Consider the following 21,133-nt stretch of genomic DNA (forward strand, 5'->3'; position numbering starts at 1 on the left):
ACTCAATCCCCAACCCGGTGGCAGCTGATGAAGAATGACAAATTTTATGGCATCCCCGCAAAAACCTAATGGTTTCCGCTGAAATTGATCGGCCTGACAACTGAGAATCAGGCCCCGCTGCAGACGCATCCGTCTTCTGCAAACTTTCTCTGTGCTTTACCAACTCTCTGAATCGGGCAATAATGCTGTGTAAAAAGTCTGTTTGCTCGCTTGTTCATTCATCTTTTTTCACCGCCTCAGCGTTTTGAGCATCCGCCACTGCCAGTCACTGCTGTGTGCTGCGTTTCAGGGCCAAAACAATTTGGTTAATTCGAGTAATCTGTCTTATTTTGAATCTATTAGGATTATAAAGCGAATGATTGATTGTGGCCTAGACACAGCAGCTCTGAAGCATTGTTTTGACCAAACAGCAGTCGGTAGTGGTCCCAAAAGACCTCCAAAAGTACCGTACATGAGCACATCCGGTTTTTATGTGCCCTGATTTCTTCCTCCACCTTTCAGCTGCGTAGGTAAATGAAAAAGAAAAGCGCAGGCCGACTTAATGGAGGTGACAAATGAGCACTATTGCACTATTTTGTCCTTTTAACTTCGAGCCTGGATTTAATTTGGTTTGCCATCGATATAAAACTGCAGTCCGTGACCACGGCTCTTGGATTGAAACAAATAGACAATCCAGGCAAAATGCCATTTAGCAAGAAAGTTCAATTATTGCAGGGTTTATTTTCCTAAGGGGGCGCTCACGCAAAGGCTCAGTTAGTCCGCTCCAACCTAACTGCTTAACTCACAGGACCCCAGTTTCACTTCTGCAAAAGCATTTCATCACAAACTTGAAATGTTGTATGAATTCAGCACACCAATAAAGGTGATTATATAAATAAAGGTTCAACAAGATAAGATAATATACAGATTAACAATGAGTAAATGAATGTCTTTTTCTCACTGTTTGAACCCTGTAGATATGGAAGGATCACCGGTCTTCATTCTCGGAACAGTTCTCTACAAGACTCTTGGACTCATGCTGCCTTCACCAAAGTAAGAGAACAAAACACCACTTGAGACTGCTTCTCCACAAAGCTCAATATTTTGTCGCTGAAAAAACATCAACAAAATCCGTCTTCAAATGAAAACTGTCAGTGTGATAATCAGCTACCAACCTCTATGGAGTAAGAAGTCAGAATGTATCTTAGTATGGTAACCGCTGTGGCCCCTTTGGCAAAGACAAAACAAGACAAACCAATAAAAAATGTGAAATGCAAATCATTGAAAGTTTGGATGAGAACTTAATGTTTAAGTGGCTAAAGTGTATTTTAGTAGTACTGACAGACACTGAACAAGACTGCCCTATTTAATGACATTGTGAAATGGAAACGCCAAAAGAATAAGGACAGTGCAGTTATTGTGGAAGTCAGCTCTGCTTTCCGGATGCCCACTTGACCGCATTGCTCCTGAAGAGATTTACACAAACTGACATGAAATACTGTATCGCTTTAAACTGCCCCAGATTCCAGGCATTCAGTTCTAAACTTACCATTAAACCAGATTTCAAATGTACCCAGATAGTTGATGAGCTGGAAACTGGTCCAGGGAGTGTCCAGCCTCCTGCCCTGTGTAGCTGGGATGAACAGACCAGGAAAAAGGAATAAATGAATGAAGGCAGGAAAATTTAAATATGGGTGAGTCAGCAGAAGAAAAACAAAAGGAACTGACCCCATGCTTATTCCCATCACAACAAATATATAAGCTCAGAGCAACAAAGAAGTGTTGGCAAAATTTACTTGCCTGCAGTGTTCAATTGAAATTGTGCGAGTGACAAATTCATCCTGAAATTGTAGCATTATTCTTTGGCGCCTAGGTAACTGCATGGGATCATAGTCAGTCGCATCAGAACAAGACAAACCAATAAAAAAAAAAATGTGAAATGCAAATCATTTAAAGTTTGGATGAGAACTTAACGTTTAAAGGGTTAAAGTGTATTTTAGATTGTGCGAGTGACAAATTCATCCTGAAATTGTAGCATAATTGTTCTCTCTTTTGCGGAATACATTTGCAGGAACTACACTGTTGTGAACTCAAAAGTTATCGCTGTGACAGTACGGCCTGAGCCCAAGACAATCGACGTGCACCTGGAGATTGAACTGGCTCATCTGACAAATGTAAGTCCTCTCATTCTTTTTTGTGTTCTTGTGCTTCATGTTATTCTGCCCAGCACTTTTGGAATAAAGGGACGGCTTCAACCCAAACATAGGGCCAGTTTTCTGTTGGTTTTGTAAGCAACACATCAGCTGACAGCTTCTTACGCCATCAAATAACCTCGGGAAGAAGCATAAACGGCACGATAAATGAATGATGCGGAAATACATCTGCTAAAATGTCAACTCACCTACAGCATCTTAGCACAGATTTTGTCCTATGATCTAGCTTTTGTTATTTAGCGTGAAAAACGCTGCCGTTGTGAAGACAAATGTATCATGCCATTATCTTAAAAGCGACAAGCTAAATATGTTTCAGGGCGGTTACGTTTCCAGACGACTCTTTCATATTGACCACATCACACACAGCTCATTAGCTGGCGTATGATGGCAGCTAATTGTCCCGATAATGAATTTGTAAGCATATGGTGTGGCTCCCGAATAATTACAAGGACGATCTCTTTTGTGAGTGCGACCCTTAACTCAATTAGAGGCTGGGTGTGTAGGTCTGAGCCTGTCAGCAAGTATGCTTTCCTACTGCAAGCCAAACAATGGCTTCATCGTGACCTCTGAATGTCAACGTAAAAAAAAAAATTAAAACATTCAAAATGATCCTGATAATTAACTTCATAATGCTGCCTGCTAACACGCTGTCCTGTTGGTGTTTTTCAGGGAACAATAAACCCGTACTGTGCACTGTGGGACAGCAACATCATGTAAGTCAGCATGGGCAAATGCATTGTGCGGTTGTTCTAACAAAAATGTTTGACAGCGAGAAAGAAAGAAAACTATGGCAATAATTGAAACAAGTCAAACACAAGAGTGTGGTTTTGGTCGCAGCAGGTGGTGTGTAATTGGAACAGGGGCTGGATTTATTTAAGGTAATGGAAAAAAGGTCTTATGAATTGTGAAAGACGGTAATGGTGCACTTGCAGAAATATAACTGTTGCATTATTGATGAGGCTGTGTGACTATGTTTTTTTTTCTTTGGCACAACTTGCTTTTTTTGGATGAATATCCATGGTCGTTTGACTTTGACCATCTGAGCTGCGCCTCTAAATTTAATTTAATTTAATTTGAATTAGCAAATTTCGTTGAACATGTCGTTGTGATGGTTGAGCTTCTCTATTTGTCTTGAAGTTTTCTCACAGAACACAAAGCATTGCGTCTGGCATTTCAATAAGACACCACATGCTTTCAGTTCCCAAGTGAATTCTCCCTATAATTCAGCATGAGAGTTCTAACTTGAGGCAGTTTTCTTTCAATAGAAAGCACCAGCAGGACTGAATGTTGAATTTGCATGTCGCAGTTTCAGAGTGTGGCATGGAATAACGGGAGGTGAAAGCTTGTAACATGCTGTGGAAGACTAGTTCTTCTCACAATACTTTCTTTTGCTATGCATGTTATACATGGGTTCAAACCTTGATCCGTCTCAATCGCTGTGTGAAAAGAACAGTCAAGTTTGGGGCTGGAAAGTCTTTCCTTGGCTATGAAGGTGGCATCAGAGACATTTCAGAGATACATTTTTCATTGTATTAAAGGTGGAAATTCCTCTGTTAACATTCCACATCTAGAGTATATATCCCAAATGTTTCTCTGGCGCAAAGTTCGTTCGTCATAGTATGTTGTGTCCAGGAACACTGGTCTACTGTGTGAAATGGCCTACTATCATACTGACAAAGCTGGAGTTAAAAGTGAATCATGATGTCACTGTCATTGTTTGAGAAAACAAAATGATGAATGGGCAATTATGGATGAATGTTTTTGACACGCATTGTTTTGTCTTCTGTGGCCTATAAATGACTACCCCGAACCCGAACTCTTGCAGGCCACATGGAAGTACTTAGTGGGCCATATTTCTCCCCTTGACCTCAAATTTGACACAAAAGATTCATTGGAATCAACATGTTGTGTTGGAAAATGTTAGGGATCATAGAGAGTCATTATTTCAATAGTTAACTCTATCCAGAAAGTAATTGTTGTCATGTTTACCTACCTGAAACAACCTTCTGCTCTTTGTACAGGCACATTTTTACTTACTGCTGTGGCCACAGAAGCTGAACGACACAACAAATGATTTGGCTGTCAATAGACCCTGAAATTATGTGGTATATCCAGGACTTTCCAGTTAAAAACATTAATATTTTAGCCACTCCAGGAGCATTTCTTTTTTCAGTAACTCGGAGGGGGCACAGCAATAATTCGTTGGAATACTATGAATGAATATTATTATATTATACATACCTTGATATTCATTGCTGTTCTAACATAAGATAACAAGAGGAAAAATGTTTCCAGAACAAGGGTATGAATGTGTATAGTTGCACCACGAGCGACAGTAGTGGAGCTATGTGGGTGTATGCTGCATTCTCAACAGCCAAAAATTACTTACGGGGTGGGCTGCAAGAGTTTCTCCTGTCTGTGTGAACAGCTGAGGGATGTACCTTGGAGACAGTAGGCAGAGGACTGTTTCCAGTGTGAGCCGCTCCAATGTTAATGTGGTGAAGGCAGAACATACACATCTTATATTGTGAGCGGAATAAAGAAGGACTGAATGTAAGTTTCTGCATTATGCAGAGCTCAGCTGCAGCCTGTCCATATTTCACAGAAAGCTCTTAAGCCATGCGGAGGAAAACAGATACAACTTTATGTTCTTCTCTCAAAAGATGAGTGTAGCAGCTGGTGGAGATCTATTTATCACACTTTGTATTGGAAAAAAAAGAAAAAAAATGCTTTTATTTCACTATGTCGTTGGGTCTTGCAAGCTTCTATCTTTGGGTATTCTTTATATTAGGTGAGGGCGATGCAGCAAAAATATCATATTGTGACTTTCATCTGTGATCAAAGAAGCTATTCAAGAACAGTTTTTCTTTTAAGAAGTTTGACCAATTTTGCCTGCATTAAAGGTCAATAACACTGACAAAATCTACTCATCCAACATCAAACTAAACTGTATTCAAGGTATCATTTAAAAAAACATAGAGGTAAAGTAAAACGGTAAACAAAATAAAGCTTAATACTTGAAATTTTACTGGATCAAAGTACACCAAAAAACACTAACTACCTTATTTAATAGAGCCAAATAAAAGTAGCAACTCAGCTTCTGTTCACATAAATTCTCTGAGCACTTATCTTCCAAAAGAAGACGCATTATGACAGGACAGTCCTCCCGTCCCACCCGGCCTGCACTCTCCTCCTCACCTACATTGATCTTTGTTCATCAGTGTCGGGTTCAAATACTTTAACTCATCTGTTTTTGCCCCCTCTGCTCCCTGCATCTTTAATCCTTCGCCTCCCTCCCTGTTATTCACACATGTATCACGGCTTTTTAATCCAGTGTGCAGTGTTTTCTCTACTGATGAATGATTATATGACCCAAATCATTTGTACCCTGATGTATGAATGTTTACAATGGCCAAACTACTCCAGTTTAATTTCTGCTCTTACATGCAGCTATTTAGTGAACAAATATTTCTTCAGCATGGACACTTAGGAATCCGTCACCACCTCTCACGGTGTTCTTCCACTTACCAAATAAAGTCAAAGACCCCAAAATTTCAATGGTAGAAAAACGTTTTTCGGACACCTCTTGCATTCTACTGTGTGACAATGGCAGGACTACAAAAAAAAAGTGAACACGTTCTGTTTTTGGTTGACTTTGATGCAGACAATGTTGAGAAGTGACATATTGAAAATATCATGAATTCATTACATTGTAAACAATAAACCAAAAAAGTGTAATTGGTATTAGATTGTGCCTCTATCATGCAGCCACATCCTGAGATTTTGAGGGTGTCTGAAAACTTTTTTTTTTTTCCGGCGCTCAATCTGAAGTCATTTTCTGTCACTACAAGATATATATATATATATATATATATATATATATATATATATATATTGTTTGATGATATGAGTCAAAGAACATTGTTCTTCAAAAAGCTGTTGCAACCAAAATACAACAAGTAATTGTTGTAATTAGCAGTAATTGTTGCAAGGACAAGATGGATCATCTAGAAAGGACGAGAAATGAGCACATCAAGAACGAACCTAGGCAAATTCCTTTTGACTGTCTTTATGTGGCCCTTCTGGTGTCACACTAAAGCTATGAAACTGACCACATCAGAATTTCTTTGGACAATTTTATTTTGTGCATTTGTTTTCCTATTATGTGTGCAACTGAAATATACCTTTTTTCTCAGATAATTACTTGCAGGATTATTTCGTTGAAATATTTGAGATACTTCTTGAATCTTTACATGGAATGTGTTTTAAATGAAATAATGCACAACCAACCATAACCAAAGTTACACAAAATATCCTTGAGTTTTTTTTCCCATTTAGTTTTCCCATTATGTCATTTTTTTGTCTCTTTTGTCCTCTTTTTATCTCTTTTTATTTTTTAAAATCCCATTTGGGCTAGACAGCCTTGTTAAGGACAAAGTTTGAGGATCCAGACTCCTACACTTTGGAGACGATCTCTGGTAGGAAATGCAGAAAGAACAATAAAAAGCAGTCACTTTGAGCACATTTCAGTTAAGCGGAAATTGTATCTATTAATTCAGATGTGTCATCTCCCTTTTAAATTCTATCAATGTCTAGTTTCTAGTTTTCTGTGACTTAAAATATCAATGACTTATAACTTGCCAATTATCCAGATCAATAACTCTATGTCTTCCACCCCATTGATGCAAGATTCATCTGCTCCACAGAACTCATTATTTTTATGAGCATTTATTTTGTGTATGGATTTTATCCTGCGGTTTTAATTTGTTTACTGGGAATCTTCCAGCAGCACGGGATGCTCCATTGTCCGTGACAGCCTTCGGAGCTAGCGGTCAATTTCACCACAACAAATGCTCCACGGAGACAGCATCATTATATTCACTTACTTTGACTTTCACCCGCCGAGTTTTGGTGACGGCAGTTAGCTGCGTCATCTGAATGGGAGCGGCGTAAAATGACTCCAGGTATGATGATCGTGTTCATCAAAAACAGATGACAGATCCCATTACAACGTAAGAGCCACTCTAAGGACTCATCCGGCAGATAATAAAACATCTGTTAAACATGTTGATTTAAACTAAATCAGAGTGCTTATATATTCATAGAAACATTTTTTTGTACATGTAAATAGGGAAGATAAAGATGGGAAGGGAAGATAGGATAAAATGAAGGATGCTAAAGATGCTTCTTTTTCTACATAATGTTTTTTTTTTTTTTTTACAGCCATGGCTTATGTTTTGAACTGTTGAGTGGGTTTAAAGGGAGATTCGAAACCTTTAAATAAATGCTGGCAATTTATTAGGTTTTATCATTTGCATAAAAGTACAGCTGTTAAAAAAATAGTGGTGTGATTTAGCTGTTTTGATCTCATATATTCTGTTGTCATTGTTGTCAATGGAGTGAGCTAGATTTCTGAGTTACCAAGTCACACTTCCTGAATACACTTGCACACCATGCAGATTTAAAAAGTGTTTTTGAAATAAAGCAACAGGCTATCCAGAGAGACAGTATCTTATATCTTCTATTTACTTTCTCAACCCCGCTTCCCCACAGCCGCTGGAGTAAACATACTGGGCCCATACGCCTTTATTATCTTTTTCAATTGTTGGTATTTTATTTGAGTCATTGCCAAGAGGGGAGTATGGAAGTCACTTTGACTGCATCTGGCTGGGCCTCAGCATGGCACAAGGCGTAGCGGTGGCCCGTCAGAATTTTGACGTTCTGCATAGGCGTGTCAGTGATCAAGCTTAGTCGTGCTAATCCCTTTAATTCTGTCAAGCCAACGTGCCCAGCACGTTGTAGACCTTTCACCTGTCGTTTCTGTGCTTTTAAATCCTCGGAATCCATGTTAACCGCCCCGAGGTACATGTCTGACTTGAAATCGCACATATTTCCGCTTCCATCCCGCCACAGATTATCCTCTCTGTGTTAAGTGATGAACCTATCTGCTGTGACAGTGCACTGAATTTTGATGGGATTAAAAGCATTTCAACCCTCCTCCAAAAAACACTTAGGCTTTCTGATGGCTGTTGACGCCAAATATATTTGCGGCATTCTCTCGCCTTGTCACACGTTGAATTGAGGAACGCGTATTAAAAAATACTTTGTGCATGGCGATTCATTTAATGGCTGCTGCTAGAAAATGCAATGAATCATTAACATGTCAGGTTGTGAACAGCAGCTGTTGCGGCGTTTTTGCACATGTGGAAACTGGATTCCTGCCAAAGGCGTCTCCAGAAAACTGCAGGTTGAGAGCTGATATTCTGCGTCAGAATGTAGCGTTTAAAAGGCGATCCTGCGTCACGATGATGGTGCATCCTGTGGGGGCATTAATATCAGTTATCCATCCATCTGTCTGTCTGTCTGTCTGTCTGCCTGCCTGCCTGCCTGCCTGTCTGTCTGTCTGTCTGTCTATCTATTTATCTATCTATCATCCATCTATCTATCTATCTATCTATCTATCTATCTATCTATCTATCTATCTATCTGTCTGTCTGTCTGTCTGTCTGTCTGTCTGTCTGTCCGTCCGTCCGTCCGTCCGTCCGTCCGTCCGTCCGTCCGTCCGTCCGTCCGTCCGTCTATCTATCTATCTATCTATCTATCTATCTATCTATCTAAACACACATACAACTCCACTTGTGACTGCACTGTTTTCCACATCAATCGAGTCATCATGCTTTCTATATCCAGCACTTCACAAGAGTGTGTGTATAACTGTTAGATTACGATCATTTCCGACCTAAAAATGTAAGCACTCATTTTCCCTTCAATCCTCCAACACCCACTGCGTAACTTGCAGGCTAATATAAATTACCCGTCATCAAGAGATTCAAGATGGATGGAATAAATTCCCAGAATTGCCCCCACTTTCCTCTGCCTGTCATTGTGTGTCAGTCTATCTAGACTTCATAAAATTGCCTAAAGTACATTTCACAAAGCTCTCAGCCCCCCACTACACCCCCCCACCCCCTTCCCAGTCAAGTTAATTTAATATGGACGGGGTTTGAATTTAAAAAAGTTTTTTTTTTTTTTCTTTTTTTTGGATGTTCTAGTTTACTGAGGGCATGCGTGATGAGTAATGGAGCTTCACATGTTGGCTTTAATGAAGGGCCACGCCTCCAGCAGCCCATGTGGCGATATTCTGATAGATTGTGACAATAACAAGAAAAAAAAGTTATGTTTTTGATATATTCATGCTGTTTTGGGTTTCTGATACCCGTGTATCAAAACAAGCCAATGGAAATCTCACCTTGATTTTCATCTGAGTTGTTGCAACAAATGAAGCAACGGTAGTCTGCTATTCCTCTATGTACTTTGCTTTCATCTCTCTCATCTTCTCCTTTGTCCTCTGGCAATTCCTGTCACGGACTGCCACAGCTGTTCAGCCACCTCCACCTAAACCTACAGTATCTTGATCATCATCCTAAGTCACGCCAGTCCTCTTTCAAGTCTCCCTCTTCATCTATTGCTTGGTACCTCCACATCCACGTGTCCAAACGTTCTTGCCTCCTTCACTTTATCTCCACCTGTCCCTCAGGTCTATCATCTCCTGTTTCCCAGTCACTCCCAATGAGAACCAGAGCATCTTCAACTCTGCCTCTCAACTCGGCATCCTCTCTTTTTTGTCTGTTGGTTTCATCTCTTTGTGGTGCTTAAGTGATGTAATTGCTTATAGAAAACTGAGAGACTGCAGTCTAGTTCAGATATCAAATAACTTCACATTGATTTTTTTTTTTTTTTCCCTCAAGGTAATTCATTTAATAACTTAAATTAGCTTAGGCCCGTGTCAAAGCCAATATTGAGACACAGTTGAAATCCTATTATGCTTTTTTTTATTATTGATTTGACGGTAAAATAAAAACTAAATTCAAAAACTTCTATAAGTGTCATCTTTTCAGGAAAACCTTATATTTCAGTCATATATACAAGGACACTTTGATGATGTTGAAGAAGGAGACAGTCTTCACCGAAGATTTAACATGGAGGGCAGTCTGAAACTGACTTGGTTTCACCTCTTCACAGTTTGCAAAATAGACTTGCAACCCAAATTTAGTGTTTAGAACAGAATCATTCATCAATTCTCCTCTTGATTTTATTTTATTTGCCTTTTTTTTTTCACCCATCCAAACATGGAGCAAAAGTTTGGAAACCACTGCAATTCTCTTTAGACTGTCTTCAATTTTTATAGAATATTTACGTAAGATTTGGTTGTCCCCATCATATTCCTTGACATGCTAATATCACATTTCTTTATTTATTTCATTACTTACTTACTTGGTTCTACTGTTCTACAGACGGGAGTTTAAATGGACTTTCTTTATCAGATTGCGCAAGTGATGCCTCACCATGAAATTATAATTATGACAGAAATGCTTGAATTATTTGAAGCAAATTTTTTTTTTTTGACAAATTAAATTGCTGGATCCTCTAAGCTGAGTTTTCCAGATGAAGAAATAAATATGCACTTTGGCTTGGACCAAACATCAAGTTCACTGTTTTCTCTTTGTAATAGCCGCATTTTTGATAAATACACACAATGAAAAGAAACAAACATAAAAAATGTTTAACTTTCTTTGTAAAACGCTGCATTGTCTCCTGAGAAAACAAGGTCACGGCAGTGCTTTAAGAACAACAGGGTGAGATGTTGGCTAATTTGTCATGCTTAAGTTATTTTTATTTTCCATCATTAGAAGTCCACGCTGCACAGTATCGCCTGGAGTCACAGTGAGACAACAAACAACACAACAATGCTTCATTTAAAGGGATTAAAAAGGGAACGGGATGAGTCGAGCCTTCTTTTTAACCCCATAGGAATTTGAGTTTTCTGATTAAAGGAGCTTACTAGCAAAACAATGCTTTGTGTCAGTTTGTCCATCTCCGCCATGTTAGCAAGACTATACCAACCACTATTCTGTTCCTTTTTTATCCATTAAAATATCTCTGATCTGTAATATGACATTGTAGCTTCATGGTGTTGAAATCAGATGAAATAGCTACCAAAGGAACTGAATTTAAAATGATTTTTGGGTGTGTTTTTTTTTCACATCACAGTATACAGTTGAATTTTCATGTTGTGCTCACTTCAGACACAGACGGCAGTGTTTGAACCCTCCTTCATGTGGTGCCATTCTAGTCAAGTCTTTGAAACTTAAAAGCAGAATGGTGAAACAGTTACGCTCTGATGGGCCTCTAAGACACAGCTCAGGGCTCGTCTTCGTCTCTGGGGAATCTTTTTTTTTTTTTTTTTCATCCATCTTACCATTCATTACAGCTACAGACTTTGTTTTAAATCCATTGTGGGAGTTCGGTTACGGACTCCTGGTGGATATTGTTTGATTGAAAAGGCACTGTTGGTGTTGAAAACAAAACTCATCATCAGATCAGTGATGATTTCTCTGCTTTCAAAAAAAGGTGTTTGCTTGATAACGCGACATGTTTCAATTGGGCTTTTCTCACGCCCAGTCCACTGAAGGATTCGAAGGTTGCGTGCACCTGCCGGAACGCAAAAGATTTTGATTTGTTGTTTGAAAACCTTGCTGAAAGCCGCCTCTTGAAGGAATTGAAAAATGTTAATGAAAGGTGGTATTCATTTCATGTTTTCACCTTTGCAATGTGTCTTCAGTCAAGGGTTTCCTAGAATATTTTCAAACTGAAATAGTCATGCGAATGAAAATATAGTTTTGGCTGAGATCAAGGGAGTTGAAGAAGAGAGTGCAAGCATGGTTGACGGGCTGGAGAGGATCGAGTGTTTGGATCTGAGAATGATGAGGAGAAGCAAGAGTTACTATGCAAAGTTTGGAGAGGAAGAGTCTGAAGGTAGCCGGCAGAAGAGGCTGGTGCAAGCAGGCTGGCTGGAAGTGACTTTGAATTGCCATTTTAAACCATTAAAACTACACAGCGGAAAACATGTTTGTAAATATGAATTGTTATATAGAATATATAGAACATAACATAACAATTGTGTCCTTTCTACCATAAAAATCCTCAATAAAGACACGAATTAATTAGATAAAAAGTGTGCACTAAAATAGTTAATACTTGAAATTTGTTTTTATTTAATTATTATTATTATTATTAGTTAAACAAATCTGCACGGTGCACGGTAATTATTTTCTATTTTATTACCCCCATATTGATGTATGTGAATGACTTGATGAATATGTGGTTGAAATGTTATGATGGACGGTCAAATGTTAGCTTTTTTGCCTGGACAGAAGGATCCTAACACATTCTATTTAAAGCATTTTAAGCCATGTAATAGCTTGCTGTTTGTAGTGTGTTATTATCTGATGCAAAAACAAGCCGCCTGTTTAACATAGTAATGGAAAGAATATAGCTCCATAAGACTATTAACAGGTAATGCAACGTTTTTTAGTTTGTTTTTTGACCAAACTGAGCGGGGGCTGAAGACAAACAGGAGAAAGTCGTTTCTTTCCATTTCACCTACGAGAGTGAAGTGGAGACCGGGCGAAACCATTGTGGCGCTTTCGGCGGGGGAATCCATGACTTAGTGTGTCATCACATTACCCGCAAGAATGCGACAAAGGGTTAGTTTAAAATGATATATATCAAAAAACACCACGAATTCGAAATATTTTTCTGAGCTCTCGGATAGACTCGCCCGTCTTTTTTACATTTTCATTCATGACCGCAGCCAGCTCCCCCTTGTGACGGCTGCAGAACGGAGCTGAGTATCAATCTGATGCTGTCCGCCGTTTCTAGGGTGAAAATCTCTTCAGGAAGCATCTTAAAGCGTCTAATTTAAACTGTTCACGGAGGGAAAAAAAACCCGCAAAAGGCGAGGAAATAGAAGCGGACGCTCTAACGAGGGGGATACTGGCGTTTGCGAGACGAAAATAGAGAAGTGGGATATCACGCAGCGATCTGTTACAGGTAACTCCGAGTGATCGGATCTCAAAGCATCATCACAAAATGTCGATTTGCTGCTCTTTCTATGCGCATAGAGAGTAAATCAGCACCGGTGCGCCTGGACAGCTCCCCGGAGACCTCGGTCGCTGCCTCTCACCACATTAGTTTTTCCTCCTTAAGTCTGGGTTACGGTTAAATACATTGCTATGTCTTGCGGAGTCCAGTCGAACTGGGTGATGAGATCTACCCTGTTGTTGTCGATGCATCCCGCAATTGGCATCTCACCACGAATTGCCTCTGCTTTCCCCCCACAGGAACGATTCTTGGGGATCCTGGTCCTCTAAAGGATGTAAGACGGTGCTCACAGATGCATCCCATACAAAATGCCTATGTGATCGTGTATCTACCTTCGCCATTTTGGCTCAGCAACCAAGAGAAATAGTAAGTAGCTCCTGATTTGTTATTCAGCGTGTGTTCTGATGGACAATATAAAGCTGCCTCTGTGTGTGTGTGTGTGTCTGTGTGTGTGTGGCAGAGGTTCTTTGCTGTGTTAATCCTGTAATATTGTAATTCAGCAGAGACCTTGAGATCGTGGGGGGTATTTTCTAGCTGTCTAATTGATTTGGGAATCTCTTCCGGTGTGTGCAGCTGTTGCCGTTTGTGTGTCACCTTTTTGCCTTGCACTATATCGACCCGTTCACTCCCCACCCCCACTTCGGCTTCAGTGTCACGCGATTGCAATTTAAACATATTTTTGCTTGTTTAGTTTTATATTTAAACCCATGTTAGATATTATTTTCAAGATGGAGTCGGATCCTGTGTTTCTTTTTCAAGCCTCTCTTTCTGTGTGAAGTTGAGTGTTCCAGTGAAGCTTTCTGAAATCTCCACAATTCTCAATATGTGAAAAACGATTCGTCTTTTTGGGTTTCGGTAACATTAAGGATTGACATTTTGGTCATAATATTCAAGTTTTAAACAAATGCGATTCACCAAATCTAGTTTGTGTCATTTTATTTTGTTGCATATCACAGCCATGTCCAAAGTCTAGTCGACGGGCCATTTTCGGCCGGATCTGATCGAATATGGTCCTCGGCCTTTTGTGTTTCTGGCTGACCAAAATTGATCATTTGAAATGCTCGAGCTCTGACTTTGTTCAGTTTACTGTTCAGTTTTTGGATGACATTTGAAGACAGTGATGCTGTTAAATTTCTTGATTCAATGTTTAGTACAAAAGGTCTTAGACTTGCTCTCACATACAATGCTTTAACATTTGAACAACGTTTATCCAACTAAATCCCGAATGCTACCCATATTTTTTTAATTCTAGTCATACAGTAAGGTGTCATTACATCTTTATATCTGACATTATGACATTATGATTGAGCCTGCCAATTCGAATGACGCATGATATGACATAGGAGTATGGTGTAAGTAGAAGATCTAGACATCCAAGTTGACTCCTACATGTTTTACTGTCATGAGCATTGCATTGATTCCATGCATTAGCGCTTAAAAACACACAAAAAAAATCCATAACATGATTCTGCAATACCTGTTTGTACTATTTCACATGAATGTTAATGTTATTTTAACTGTAATATGTACATATATCGATAAACAACACAAGAAAGTCTTCCATTTAATCTAACTCTTCAGTCAGTAGTAGGTGTAGATTTATAGAGTATATTTAAAAGGACGTATGGACATGGGCCAGCACCGACGCTGCTTAATCACACAACAGGAGAGAAGAAAAGATGAACTAATGATGCATTCACTAATTAAAACATGGAAAAAAAAATGAGAAATTGCATTTTTGCATCAATTATATCAGAGGTTAGTTTAAATCATATGCCCTGGAATTCAAGATTATCCGGCGGATTTGAAGCGTAACTTGAAAAAAACAGATGAGGAAGTAATTGGAGAGAAAAACAACCACATTTGAGACCAGCTTTTCTCGGTCTCCAGTGCTTTGTGATACTCTTCCCAGCTTAGGTTTATGGAAAGTTTTGGAGATGTAAACAACCGTCTTGCCCACGCATGCACTTGAAAACCTCAAAGCATATTAAGGAGCCCACAGCGGATTATTCACATTTGCGGTGGTTGTTATGACTGGATCAATCTTGCCCCGATAATAAAAGATGAACTGTCCTGTGTGAACCACATGCAGCCTCCCACTGACTAGTTTGTCTCGCTTTGTCTCCTCCACAGACCATGGAGTACTCAGGGGTCCCATCTGTGACACTGATAGTTGGCTGTGGTCTGTCTTGCCTCGCCTTGATCACGTTGGCAGTCATCTACGCTGTGCTATGGAGGTAATTGGAGCGGGAAACACACCTCCAAGCTAAACCAGAGCAACTGATAACATCTTATACCTTTTGTTTTCAGATATATTCGTTCTGAGCGCTCTATCATCCTCCTGAACTTCTGCCTCTCTATCATCTGCTCCAACATCTTAATCCTGGTTGGACAGACACAGACTCACAATGCAGTAAGTGTCTGTTATGGAATCAGCGACAGTGTGATATAATGTTTGTTTTATGTAACCACCACTCTGCTTCACTCAGGTGTTCTTTCATAACAAACGTCGCTCCAGGTTGCCAGGTTCATACTGTAAATATGTGTGAAAGACACACTCATTCTTATTCAGAAAAAAAGCCTGATCAGCATGATGCCGACGCTTATCTGAGAAACGTTGGTGATTTTGTATGGCTCAAGCTACGTTGAACTACTGCATCTTTAACGGTGGATTAACACCCGTCTTTTGCCGCCTCTCTTGAACTGTCTCTGGTGGTTCGGGTGGCACTTCCCTTCACAAGTTTTGAAAGCATCCATATGACATTTCACCCGTTGTTTTTCTGGAACAAATATCCCTTTACATTGTGAGCACACTCTCCGAGGAAAGCAATGAGACAAGACGCTCATGTCTATGGCTTTATAGAAATGGCGTATCATCAAATCAACGAAACAACTTCCATAATTCAAAAATTGTACTTTTTACAGGGCAAAGTGGAAAGCCTGTTCTCAAAGCTACATCAGTATCATCACATAACCCTAAAACAATGAACAAGAAAAACACATTTTGTCGCTAGAGACACTCAATAAGTGACACCTTCTTATATCCCGATCGAACTTCAGACCCCTCCCAAAGTACCAAAGTACTACCATAGTAGTCATGTCTTCCTCTTTGTTCCATAATCAGATTTTCCTAAAATAAAATGTAAGTTATATTGCTGTAATAGAGACAGATGAGACAGATACAAACATAACAGAACCACTCTTCATGCTTATATTGTGACCACATTTCATCTTTTTTCTATTCTAGTTCTATAACTTGTGCGCAATGTGTCTGGACCATTTGCAATCCATCTGCAGTATAAGCTCCATTTCATCGTAGTTAATCGACACTGTTTTTCATAATGAAGCAGTCGACCAAAGTTGTTTCTCCACTGATCTAAACTAAGGAATGAAAAACGGGGTGTTTTCACAATGTAAATATAGATCCGTGAAAGAAGTGTGAATTGTCGCAACCCAACGATTGCCAGCGCCTTTTACCTCGCCTGAATTCTTTCCATGCCGCTCGGCTCTGCTTTATAAATGAAGCCATCTTGAAACCTCAGATCATTTTTGCATAAAATGCAGACACTAGATTTATAGCTGTAGTTCAACCGACCAAACCGCAATCATTAACAAGTCAGAATAGTTTGGCAGTTGAAGAGGTTTTTTTTTTTTTTGCACTGGAAGTGTTGGAGCGGGAAGGGAGACATGTCAGGCGAGCTAGCCAAAGACTAATGAAATCATTGGGATCCTTCCCTCAGAGGATCTTGTAATGGTGACTATAAAGCTTCGTTTAAAAACTTCAGCCGCAGGATAGAACCAGGCCCTCGGATTCTGTGGCGTGCATTACCGAAATGAGTCAATATCTTTTACACAGGGGGATGGAAGTTATTGTGGCTGTCGCTAAAATGTCATTGAGAGCTGGACTTCAGATCTGAGAATGAAGGACAACTGCTGCGGCTACAGACAAACAATAAACATGTAACGCTTCTTCGCTGCCGCTTTGTCAAATAAACAACAGGCTAATGTAAAAGATTGTTTGGCAAACATTGGCTGGGATTTACAGGCTGCCCACACGGATGCCCTTCACAGCCATTTGGCAGCACTTTCACAATGACACAGACATTTTTTATTGTGCAACCGTATTCTGCTGGGTGCGCCTTCACCATTTGCTGAAAATACATTTTCTCTCATTATGTTTCGAGGCTTTTGCTCATTTACGGTTTTCTTTCACTGCGCCGGGTGCTTGTGCTTTATTGGTGCGTTAAATATTCAAGTACAGTGTGCGACTAACTTGGACAGAAATTGGCGTTTGGAGAACAATGGTAAAGACGGTAGATGTAGGACATAGTGGATCGAAGAAGAACCTAAAGAAAAAAAGGGATGAGGGGAGTTCAAAGGACGGATGCACAAACTGAAGGAATACCGTAACCAACACAATGTCAAGGAATCGGGTTCTTGTTCTTATGTGGGCTTCTTTAATAAGGTCATTGCTCAAAAGGAGCATCCAGGCAACCACAATGTTCATTAGGACCAGATCAGTGTGCTTGAATGGAAATAGGGCATTGTAAACAAGGCCATCCTGAGGGCAGCAGGGAAGAATCCAGAGGTGGCAAGTTAGCCCACTGGAACGGGAAGCAAGTGGGAGGATAGCTCATGGTACTACTACCACTGGTGTACTTGTCATGAAAAGCAACAAGAAGAACAAAATCAAAATAATTCATTTGTGTCATATTCTGTTGAGAAGTGAAAAAAATACCCAACCCCTGGAAGTACTGTATGACAACCACATGCGTCTTCATCTTGAGGCTCCTAGAACGTTGTTGTCTGACATCAGTGAAATAGAAACATAAAGAAGCAAAAAGAGAACATCAGTGACGTTTGACTTAATAAAGGAAACTATTTATCAGGCACTTTTCATATTAGGCTGCTGAAAGGGCTTTACATGCTGGAAGAAGGGGAGGTACTACAGGAAATACAGATAATGAAATCATGTGGAAAAAGCCATACAAAACCAGACACTAGGCCATACACTCTTGAACATACACACTCAAACAAGCACACCCTGGCTATTTCAGAGGACATCTGGAGGCACTGTTGTGGGCCCAATCCTGGGCTAACATGTGCAGTACCTAAAATTGTATAATAAACATTCAGTAAATATAAAATTAGGTTACATGGTACAAGGAGACAAAAAGGTTGGGCCTGATATTTCGATCCCCCAGGTAAAGTTGGGTTGCACGCAGGCCTATGTACAGTTGGTGTCGCAGATATGGGCCTCTCCCTTGCATTTTGTTCTTTATGCGGGAACAATAAAGTAGCAACCACATATGGACTGCAGGGTGTGAGAGGGTTGACATGACGTATAGCCAGGACTACAGCTTTATAAAGCTATTTGGTTATCTTGAAACCTTACGGCAAGCATATGCATGGGACAATACATTGAGTTGAAGTTAACACTATGACACGCCATAGCGACGTTCTGTGTCCTAATATCCTCATGAATTGAAGTCGCAATATATTTTGAAAAATCCTGAAGGAGGAGGACGTTGGAAGCAACTCGACGTCTAATCTTGATTTAATTAAACCGAAACAGCAGAATCAACACATCCTCGCCCTTAAACACACGCCTCTCAATAGGAGCTTAGAAGAATGAAGGCATCACGCCGGAGGGCATTTTTTTTCACGTTCTCTTTGTCAACGGGGCTGATTCGAAGACTTGTCAGATTGAATCAGGTCTCCAGTCATCTCGTGTCTCGATTATGGGGCCACCACTTAACACAGACTACTCACGCCTTCTGCTCCTAATAGGATATCTGTCCCTGAAATCTGTTCACAGATTAGTTTGCTACCGCCGTACTGGAGACGTCATTCCATTGTCTTTCAAAGTGAAGACTTGGGCAAACTTTTAAATCACCAGCATTGTGGCAAGGTGCTTTCTCCATAACCTTGTCAGAATGATCTCCAGCTTAACATTGGAGTCGGTTGGTGGAAAGGAAGGCAGTTTGTCTTAAAAGTCTTGCACAATTCTCATCTTGACCTAACAATATTGAATTGTTTGGAATCAGACATGGCGCACCAACGTTTTAATGGAGGTCTAGGAAGACGAGGATTCAGCCCCAGTGTGGGTTTAATTGCTGTATTGCCTGGCACTGCCTCGCTTGTCTCCTTTTTTTCCCTCTTTAAGAAGTGCATATAATTGGCTCCATTGTTTGTGGAGTTGCTCATCGTCTAATGGAAATCATCTCTTAGTTGTGGAGGTGTCCTCTGGGGAGCAGGGAGTCAGTGAGTCACCTTTGTCTGTGCCTTTGCTTTTGTCCTCTGTCAACGTTCATCTCTGTTCTCGCAAAGGAAGCGAAGCAGACATTGTTTGGATTTCCTAGGAAGTTTGGATTAAACAGACGCGGGGTAAAAGATGATACCGCTGTCAAACTCTAATGAGTGAAAAGCGTATAATACATCACTCTCGCGGAAGTCAGCTCTCAGCAGGTCTCGTCAAAATGGTGAGACTGCTGAACAATTCCGATTTTTTTTTCTAATTGTTTTTCACACAAAGGCTCATTCTTATCATGTCACTCTCACATGTGTCTTGAGTAAAGGGAACATCTTTGCTTCAGATTTGTGGATTTAATTTTGGGGTGTCTAAATTTTCTGGTGCGTCGGGATATTTGAAATTGTCACCTCTTGTCGTACATCAGCAGAGATGACTCATCTAAGCTCTCCTGTCAGGAAATCATTTTCCTCCAGTTATTATGGAAGCATAAAATCCTGTTACACATTTGCACATCTACCGGCATTCGCAGAGAATTCAGTGACTGCTATGTATGTGGTCTGTTGTCAGTTAAGACTAGGAGATTTAAATAAGAAAGAAGAGCATGTTTATATTGCATCCACTGTGGACCTATTTGTTTGTCTTTTGTCAAGTTGTCGCAGTGAGTCCTTCACCCAAGTGCTGTTACAAAAGATTGCTTGATTCAAAAGATGAGTGCGTCTGTCAGAACAACAATGTCCACTCTGAGTCAGGACTGTGGAAAGGAAGTGAACTTGCGGCTGCTTCTGTGCTGCGGTGTTTGTTGATACTGGATGAGGGTTGTCCAGAATTGTATTTCATTAGTTCCAAATAATCTAAAAGCTACTTCTTCATAATGGGACATGGCATCATAATAAGATTTAGCTCCCACATTTTGGTCATGGCTCACATATATGTCTGTTCTTTGAAGGACTGGCGCCCTGTCCAGGGTGCCTGTCATCTCTTGCCCAATCTAGCTCGGATAGATCAGTTTGCTTCGTTCCCTTTATATAACTATGTAATAAAGGCCTTCATCCGCTTACCATGCCTAGTTAAAACTTGAAATAATGCAAAGAAATACTGCAGTACCACGACGTGCACGCAGCCAAGGTCCATACAATCTGCTCAATAATTCAATATATAATCTGTAGAGGAGATCACATCTCATGCATAGTCATGCATAGTTCAGTCTCTCAAGGCTGCACATGTCATAGCCACACTTCACTGTTGTTATGACACAAAGGTGGACCAATCAGATTCCTTTATGCTGGCTATTGAATGCAGCTTGCTGTGTGTGTTGATGGTGTTGGGCTCCTTTTATTCATTAGGTTTTGCATTTCTGGACACGAGCAAAGGAAATCAAAATATGCCCTGACCTTAACCTGCTTTTAGAGAGCGACCGCGGATTACACCCCACCATACCCTCTAACCCACCTCCATGTCTATCCATTTTTCAATGCAGTCCCTGCCTCCGCTCCTCTGTTTCCATGGCTACTGTCACAGTGCACTCATCATCTCCCAGCATTTGCCTTTCTAAAGGGCAGTGTGAACTCCAGGTTTCAACTTTGTTTTCGTGCTTCTATTCAACCGTTGCCATCATAGCGTCATCAGGGCAAATGACGTCGGGGCAGATGTCCTCTTAATCGGAAATGTAGTTGGAAGGCTGCTGGTGGGGAAGTGCAGTTTGTTTTCAGGACCACGGACAGCAGCACTGTATGTCAGTGGGAAT

The 21,133-nt window shown here is 40.2% G+C and overlaps 1 protein-coding gene across 11 annotated transcripts in view; it reads left to right on the top strand.

Annotated features, from left to right (window-relative positions):
- adgrb3 (adhesion G protein-coupled receptor B3) overlaps window positions 1-21,133 on the top strand; it is a 113,152-nt gene that overhangs the window by 74,844 nt on the left and 17,175 nt on the right. For all 11 annotated transcript variants that reach the window (XM_053875160.1, XM_053875158.1, XM_053875156.1 and 8 more), the window contains 6 exons: window positions 957-1,032; window positions 2,051-2,153; window positions 2,862-2,905; window positions 13,376-13,502; window positions 15,270-15,373; window positions 15,447-15,549. In XM_053875160.1, the coding sequence (XP_053731135.1) occupies window positions 957-1,032; window positions 2,051-2,153; window positions 2,862-2,905; window positions 13,376-13,502; window positions 15,270-15,373; window positions 15,447-15,549 (557 nt within the window). The remainder of the gene's footprint in view (window positions 1-956; window positions 1,033-2,050; window positions 2,154-2,861; window positions 2,906-13,375; window positions 13,503-15,269; window positions 15,374-15,446; window positions 15,550-21,133) is intronic.

Source organism: Synchiropus splendidus, chromosome 9 (assembly GCF_027744825.2).
Source record: "Synchiropus splendidus isolate RoL2022-P1 chromosome 9, RoL_Sspl_1.0, whole genome shotgun sequence".
NCBI lineage: Eukaryota > Metazoa > Chordata > Actinopteri > Syngnathiformes > Callionymidae > Synchiropus > Synchiropus splendidus.